Source organism: Apis dorsata, unplaced genomic scaffold, assembly GCF_000469605.1.
Source record: "Apis dorsata unplaced genomic scaffold, Apis dorsata 1.3 scaffold_859, whole genome shotgun sequence".
Classification (NCBI taxonomy): Eukaryota; Metazoa; Arthropoda; class Insecta; order Hymenoptera; family Apidae; genus Apis; species Apis dorsata.
The window spans coordinates 7474-16101 of record NW_006263980.1 but is presented as its reverse complement, the minus strand read 5'-3'; the positions used below and the strand labels follow the sequence as shown (position 1 = coordinate 16101).

The window sequence follows — 8628 nt, the reverse complement described above, 5'->3', positions numbered from 1 at the left end:
AAAATAAAAATAATAAAAGATAAATAATTTTATGATAATTTTAATAATATTAATATATAAATTTTAAAATTAAAATATATTGTCACTTTCCATAATTATGGAATTAAAAATAAATAGCATTTTTTTTTCATAAAATAATAATTAAAAAATTTTAATTATAATTATAAAATCATATATGATAATTTTATATGATCATTTTTATATTAAATATTAAATCATCAATATGAAACCATAAGATTTTTAATAAGTTTACTAAGAGTTGTGTCATAATTATTATGTAAATCTATTTTCTAGTCCAAGGTTTCATTAATAACATATAATGAGTAATATATGTTTTAGAAGATGAATAATTTATAGATCATAATCTAAGAAGAAAAGATTTTAAAATTATAATTAATATATCTTCATATTTTATAGTGATCGACTCTTTCGTACAATGGCAGACATTGTTGTAGCAGAAGGCTATGCTGCAGTTGGATATGAATATATTAATATTGATGATTGTTGGCTGGAAAAAGATAGAAGTGTTAATGGTCAATTAGTGCCAGATAGACAAAGATTCCCATATGGCATGAAAAGTCTTGCTAATTATGTAAGTTTTGATATATCATTCAACTTAACGCAGAAGTTATAGATTTGTTTTTACATATTTCCATTTTGTAGATTCATTCAAAAGGTCTTAAATTTGGAATTTATGAGGATTTTGGTAACTATACATGTGCTGGTTACCCTGGAATATTAGGATATTTAGAAACTGATGCACATACATTTGCATCATGGGATGTTGATTATGTAAAATTAGATGGATGTTATTCCCATCCTTCAGAGATGGATAGAGGTATAATTAAAACAATTTAATTAATCATTATATGCTTTAATATGTTCTATATTTACAAAGTTTATAACAAATTCTAGGATATCCTGAATTTGGATTCTATTTAAATCAAACTGGTCGAGCAATGGTATATTCTTGTAGTTGGCCAGTTTATCAAATTTATGCTGGCATGCAGGTTGGTATTGATATAATATCATCATATATCATCATACATTGTGTAATTCTAAATTTTATAAAATTTTAGCCAAATTACACTGCTATAACAGAACATTGTAATTTATGGAGAAATTTTGATGATATACAAGATTCGTGGAATAGTTTAGAAACTATTATTGATTATTATGGAAATAATCAAGATGTGATTGTGCCAAATGCTGGTCCCGGCCATTGGAATGATCCTGATATGTTGATTATTGGAAATTTCGGATTAAGCTATGAACAAAGCAAAACACAAATGGCATTATGGGCAATTTTAGCTGCGCCATTATTAATGTCTGTTGATCTACGAACAATCAGGCCAGAATACAAAGCTATTTTACAAAATAGAAAAATTATTGCTGTAGATCAAGATCCATTAGGTATACAGGGTCGACGAATTTATAAAGTTAGTAAATTCATTTTTTTTAATACAAGACACTATCAAATATATTTAAATCTAGTCATAATTTCAGCACAAAGGTATTGAAATTTGGGCGAGACCAATTACTCCTGTTTATCAGAATTATTTTTCTTATGCTGTAGCGTTTATGAACAGAAGAACAGATGGTACGCCTTCTGATGTATCTGTTACGTTAAAAGAACTTGGATTACAGTATCCTGGAGGATATAATGTTGAGGTAATTATATATTTAATATATTTTTTTTAGATTACTTTCAATAAATAATTATATTTTTAGGATCTATATGAAGATGTAAATTACGGTGTTTTAACACCGCAAACGAAAATAAAAGTTAAAGTTAATCCTTCCGGAGTTGTAATATTACGCTGCGATTTACATTTAGAGGATATTTTTAATACGAATGAATTTTCACAATATACACCGTCGAATCAACTATTTAAAGTGAGACAGAATTCATTTAAGTAATACAAATTAATTTTTATTAATCAATTTTAACTGTAATTTAATTTCTTTTTTGTAATATTTGACAAAAAAAAATGTTACCATACTTTATTAAGAAAATAGGAAATAAAGAATTTTATAATCTGTAAATGTTAAGATTTGTTAAATAATGTTATATAGTTTATTTAAAAAATATATGATTGTATTTACATTTACATATTAATTGCAATAATGAAAAGTATAAAAAATCATAAAATCAGTTTTTTGTCATACACCATGCATAAGCATTATCGAAAATACGCTGCCATGGCGAAATAGTATATTTCCAATCATAAGGTTTCCAAGGCCATTGCCATATTTGGGAACACCGTTCAGGATGTGGCATTAATGCCAAATGTCTTCCATCCATTGAGCAAATACCAGCAATAGCTTCTATAATGAATCATAAAATTGCATATTTTACAATATGAATTATATATGATCATCTATTGGTTATACCATTATTTTATTATTTATATTATTTCAATTGTTTGTCTAAAATTAAAATTTTTTTAACTGTTTCTTTGTCTCAATTTTAAAAAATAGGAAAAACCTAGTTGTATATAAAAAAAATTATAAGATACTTTTAATAATTTGTGATCAATATAAATTTATAAAAAATATATTGTTTTTTTTTTTTTGGTAAACCTTTTTAAATCTACAATTATAATTAACAATAAGAATAATCGTGTAAATTATTTACTTTTATATATTAATTTATAAGAAATATTACCTATACTTCCATTAGGATTAAATGGATACTTTTCAGTTGGATTACCAAAATCATCAGTATACTTAATGGCCAAGCAATGATTTTTCTTTAGTTTTTGTAAAATTTCATCATTTCTAAATGTAAATCTTCCTTCACCATGAGCAACCCATACACCTAAGATACTATTTTCCATTCCACTTAACATGATTGATGGTGATTTATCAATTTTGATAGTACTCCATCGACATTCGAATCTTTCTGATATATTATGATTTAGAAAAATATCTAATTCTTTAGTATTGTCTGAAATACAAAAAACAATTGAAAATACTAATTATAATAATAATTTATGAATATTATTTTTATAATTAAACAGTACTGTTTTCATTTCCTATCCATCCTAACAAAGACATCAATTGACATCCATTGCAAACTCCTAAGCTAAATATATCTTTTCGAGAAATAAATGCTTTTAATTGTTTTTGAAGAGATGGATTAAATAAAAGACTGGCAGCCCATCCTTTAGCAGAGCCCAGAACATCTAAAATTATTTTATTTAATTTTTAATTTCTTTGTATTTTGTAAAATAATAATTTATCTATTTATTATTAATAATTTACCTGCATAGCTAAAACCACCAGGAAATATAATACCTCTAAACCTATCAAATGTGATTTTATTTTGTAAGAAGTCTTGCATTGTTACATCCCAGACTTCAAAACCAGCTTCCATCAAAGATGCTGCCATTTCTCTATCACCATTTATACCTTCTTCTCTTAATACAACAACTGCAATTTTTGCTGTAAAAATGATAAAATATATACATGCAATTAAATAAGATATTTTCAAGTTTTATTATTAAATTTTTACTAACAAGATAAATTTTTATAAATTGCAATAGGTCTAATATCAGGATTAAATGTTAATTTATAAGCTGGTGCAGTTCTATCTTTTATTCCATTGAATTCTTCAAATGCACATTCAATATTAGTTTGTCGACATTCTAAATGATAACTAGTTTCTTCCCATAAAGTCATCAATGATAACACTGTTGAATCCAGAACAAGTTTTTCTTGTACTTGAACTTTTATCTAAGAATAAAATATAATAAAATTTGATATAAATTATTTATATATATAATACATACTTTTGATGATAATCCAAATCCTTCTGATTGTCCAATTAGATATACAGGAACATTGAATTGTTTGAACACATCCAAAATATAATTGTGATTTATTTGATCAATTTCTAATATCCATCCTATTTCTTCAGTAAATAAAATTTCAATGGGAGATCCTGTTTTGTGTAAAATATTCACATTTATTCCAGATATACCACCAAAACACATTTCAAGAAGACAAGTAATAAGTCCACCATCACTAATGTCATGTCCTGCCAATATTTTTTCCTCTAATGTAACAAAAAGGATTTCAAACATTATTAATTTTCTTTAAATTATATTTTGATTACTAATTACCTGCAATTAAAAGTTGAATAGCATTAAAAGCATTTTTTAATATATCAATTTGTTGTACATCCGGAACTTCATTTCCAAGAGATTTATAAACTTGAGCCAAAGCGGTACCACCAATTCGATTTTTTCCATTTGATAAATCTACAAATAATATATAACCATTTTTACCAATTGCAGGAGCTTTTAAATCAGGTGTTACTACCTATAATAAAAATATAATAGAAAATAATATATTATATCAATAATTGAATGTAAAAATAAATTTTCAAACTAAAAATGCTTCAAAAATATTTTTATCTCACTTGTTGGATATTAGGGCAAGGAGCATAACAAGAAACTACAAGTGTGCCCGGTGCTTTAACGATATCTTTTCCAATTCGCGCAGCCATACTAAGAGAATCTTTTCCTCCATCAATTGCTATTCCTAATTCATTCATAATTGAACACATAGCAGAACATGCATCATATAAAGCAGCACCTTCTCCTGGCAATTTTGCAGCCCACATCCAATTTCCACTACATTTAATATCCTAAATATATAAAATATAAATTTATTAATAATTTAATATTTTATAATTTATTATTCATAAATATAAATATATTTATATATTTAAAATATATACAAAAATTAAATTATATAATAAATTAATACCTGTATATTTGAAATACGTGCAAAAACTAAATTGGTCAATGCTTCTGCCACAGTCATACGAGCTCCAGCAGCTGAATTTATGAGACCTTTTATTGGTTGTTCTCCAATAGAAGTTGCTATACCAACCTATAATATTTCATTTATTTTATTTCTTTATTTTAATTAATTTTATTTTCTTTTATTTATTTATTTTTTATTTACAGTAGAGAAATGAGAAATTGCTGTTACAGCAACATTAGCAAGAGGAGTATGTAGAGGACCAATACACTGTTGTTGTGCAATTAATCCAGTAACAGAACGATCAACTTTATTAGTTAAATACCGTTTACTTGCTACCGAAGGCAACCGTAAAACTCTTTCTAAAGCAGCTTGTATAGTTAAATTTGTTGGTATTTTAATAGTAGATAATTGGGTTATTTGTCTCAGAAGATTAAAAGTCTATAAAAATATTAATAAATTATTATTATAATAAATTAATAATTAATTATTAATCTAATTATTAATCTTATTAAACACATTTTTTGTTTTGTTAAATTTTTTGTTTACCTTTTGGGGCATTTTTCCTAATACTAGTTCTAAATCTAAATCAACTGGATGTTTTGTTTTGTATTTATAATTCTCATTTAAATATTTCGAAGAATCATAATCATTTTCTTCTGAAAGAATAATTTTACCATTTCCTGTAACAATACCTACAAAATTAATAGGACATTTTTCTCGCATTGCTATTTCTTTAAGTAAGTTACTATTTTCTGATTTACAAAGTATAGCATCATTTTCTTGATATTCAGCGCCCCATAATTCTAAAATACTGATGCTTGGATCACCTAATTCAAATTTCTTCGCAAAAATCACTGCACCCGCGGGTTCTACTAATTCTTTTAAAACATTGCCTATTATTTAATAATTTAAATAACAATTAATGATTTGATATAATATTATTATATATAATTGTAATATAACTTTTTAAAAATTTCTATACCATTGCCTCCAGCTCCTTGGTCATGTATACTAAGTATTGGATTCTTTTCTCCCATTTCAATGCACGCACGAACAACTCTATTCAATTTTTGTTCCATTTCAGGATCACCTCTTTGTACAGCTCCGAAATCTAATTCCATTTTATTATCACCTTGTATCTAACAATTTTTAATTTTTAATCAATTATTAACAAGATGACATATTAACTAATAATTAACATATTTTTTGAAATATAAATTTTACCTCAATTGAACTAGCTGAACCACCTCCCACACCAATTCTATAAACAGGACCACCAATTTTAATGACTTCCATACCTGATATACAATAAATTTCAATATTTTATATTGTCATTGTTTTATAAAAATTATTTAAATAGTAATTTCTTACCTTTTTGTGGTAAAACTTTTTGAGACATATTTGCATCCATTGTACCTAATCCTCCGCTAAACATTATAGGTTTAATCCATTCGCGTCGTACACCAACTTCATCTGTCATACCAAATGAACGAGTAAAGCCACATATGATAGGTTCTCCAAATTTATTGCCATAATCAGATGCTCCATTGCTAGCTTGAATTAGAATTTCTAATGGGGAAGCCATATTATTGGGATATGGTATGTTTTCTTCTTCCCATGGTAAATTGTATTCTAAAAAAAAATTAATAATTGAATACATATTATTTTATTTTATTCAAAAATGTATCATTTTTCTAATTTTTTTATAATTATTTTATAGTTTGAATTATTTATAGTTTGAATTATACAAAAATACAAACCTGGAATATGCAAATTACCAATAGAATAACCAACTGTTCCTGCAATGTAATATCCTCCTCTACCAATTCCTTGAATATCTCTCAATCTTCCTCCAGTTCCAGTTGCAGCCCCACTGTAAATTGCAATATTTATAAGTATATTAAAATAGTTTCTAAGAAATTTTTAAATTTTTACCTAAATGGAGCAACTCCTGTTGGAAAATTGTGAGTCTCTGCTGTGAATATTAAATCCTGATCTACATTTTCCAAGTGAAAAGGACTGCATGTGTAAGTCTTATTTGGTCGTAGAACTTTTATTTGATATCCCTTAATTGCACTACTATTATCACTAAATTTAATTGTATTGTTTGTATTGGAATATTTTTGTGTTCTTATAATCATATCGATTAAAGATTCTTTCATTTCTTGACCATCAATAATTATTTTACCTTTAAAGAACCAATGTCTACTATGTTCACTATTTGATTGTGCTAAATCAAAGCATTCAACACTAGTTGGATTGCGCTTTAATTTGTTAAGAAATAAATCTGTGTAAAAATCTAAATCCCAATTATCAAATGCTAAACCTAAAGAAAATGTTTAAAAAATAATATAAGAATAATATTAATATGGATACTAACAATTTTGTATTATACTTTATTCTGAATATGTACCTAATTTTGAGTTTACTTTTTCTAATGCTATTCTTCCTTCTTTTAAAACATCAACTTCAAACCAGTTTTCTGGTCGAAATCCATGATCAAATGTTTTTATTGGTTTCATATATTTATATTCAGTCATTTTATCATGCAATACATCTGCTATCTAAAAAAATAAATGTAAAAAATATTCATTATTTACATTAAATAAAATTAATGCAATATTATGATTATTTACATACAGAATCTTCAATTTTCTTATCAATTATTCCATCATGTTTAATATAATATCTAGTTGTTACTTCAATTCTTGTTATTTTATTTAAATTTACAGATCTACAAATTGATACAGCATTGCTAGAGAATGCTGTAGAAAAATTCAATCTGTAATAATATAATATAATAATTTTTATTTTAAATAATATAATTAAACTATCACTAATCAATTTAACTTACCTTGGACCAATTTCAATAATAAGACAATTGTTTAATTTTTCATTAAATGTACTAGAACTTTTTAAATTATGTGATTCTAAAGGAGGACTTAAAATCCATTTTAATACTTTTAGTTCTTCTTCAGTTAAATGTTCTTTAATTTCAACATAATAACAAAATTCAGTTTTTAGACTACTAATTTGATTTGTTATTTGAATAATATCATTGAATTTGCTTTTAAGTTGGCCTGATTTAAGACCAGGTATTTTATAAAATCTTATAATATCCATAATTTAAAAATTAAATATCACAGGATAATAAACTACACAAAAGAAATAAAAAATACAAAATCAAATAATTAAAGAATAAATATAATAATAGATTGAAATGATTTAAGTTGATAATTATATTCATTAAGATTCCCTAGTGAATTAATAAGTAAAACATTGAATTATCTTAAGTTATCAATATAGTAATTGCAAAATAGAATGTTTATATCATGATAACAATTAGAAAATATGAGTTGAGGTCAAAAAGACATCTTACTCAATAGTATGTATTCTGTGTTTATTGTAATTAAATATTTACTTATATTTAAATATTTAATTATTATTTACTACAAAATTGCAATAAATTATTTAAGAACGTTTTATATTTTTAAAATTAAATATTGCGAAAAGAAAATAAAAATAAATATTTATAATTATCATTATAAATTAGACGTCATTTATAATTTATATTACAACAATAATTTATTATTATTGTTATTGTATTATAAATAAAAATAAAATATTTTTAAAAAAAAACTTTACGTAAAAAAACAAAAACATGAACACAATTTGATTATAGAATTTTAAATTAATAATACTTTAAATTAAAATTAAATTTTATATAGTTAAAAATTATATTGTTAAATATAATTGAAAATAAAATTATTTATTATATATATATTATATATATTTACATACAATGTATCTTTATTATCTTTTTATATTTCTTCTTGCAAATCTTTTTTCACA

General features: G+C 24.4%; 2 protein-coding genes across 3 annotated transcripts in view; one reads left to right on the top strand and one right to left on the bottom strand.

Moving 5' to 3' along the window:
• Positions 1 to 2145, top strand: part of LOC102670862 (alpha-N-acetylgalactosaminidase) — a 5427-nt gene extending 3282 nt beyond the window's left edge. For both annotated transcript variants that reach the window (XM_006623231.2, XM_006623229.2), the window contains exons 3-8: positions 418 to 592; positions 664 to 838; positions 916 to 1010; positions 1080 to 1439; positions 1507 to 1671; positions 1732 to 2145. In XM_006623231.2, the coding sequence (XP_006623294.1) occupies positions 418 to 592; positions 664 to 838; positions 916 to 1010; positions 1080 to 1439; positions 1507 to 1671; positions 1732 to 1920 (1159 nt within the window). In that variant the 3' untranslated portion in view covers positions 1921 to 2145. The remainder of the gene's footprint in view (positions 1 to 417; positions 593 to 663; positions 839 to 915; positions 1011 to 1079; positions 1440 to 1506; positions 1672 to 1731) is intronic.
• On the bottom strand, positions 2058 to 8054 carry LOC102674849 (phosphoribosylformylglycinamidine synthase). Its single transcript, XM_006623262.2, has 19 exons — positions 7631 to 8054; positions 7417 to 7558; positions 7190 to 7340; positions 6712 to 7102; positions 6537 to 6649; positions 6148 to 6408; positions 6001 to 6074; positions 5759 to 5915; positions 5323 to 5669; positions 4978 to 5214; positions 4777 to 4902; positions 4427 to 4654; positions 4128 to 4326; positions 3795 to 4060; positions 3522 to 3738; positions 3268 to 3447; positions 3027 to 3188; positions 2669 to 2950; positions 2058 to 2328 (listed from the first exon to the last, which is right to left on the bottom strand). Exons 1-19 carry the CDS (start codon positions 7897 to 7899, stop codon positions 2153 to 2155), a joined length of 3978 nt encoding a protein of 1325 aa, XP_006623325.2. The 5' UTR covers positions 7900 to 8054; the 3' UTR covers positions 2058 to 2152.
• Between the last annotated feature and the right edge of the window lie 574 nt (positions 8055 to 8628).

Bases quoted from the DNA above. Each gene is read 5' to 3' on its own strand.
- LOC102674849 (XM_006623262.2), bottom strand. From the start codon at position 7,899: ATGGATATTATAAGATTTTATAAAATACCTGGTCTTAAATCAGGCCAA. The intron at 6,650-6,711 runs GTAAAAATTTAA...TGCAATTTACAG, and splicing joins ACAGGAGTTGCTCCATTTAG to TGGGGCTGCAACTGGAACTG. The intron at 4,327-4,426 runs GTGAGATAAAAA...TTTTTATTATAG, and splicing joins CTTGCCCTAATATCCAACAA to GTAGTAACACCTGATTTAAA.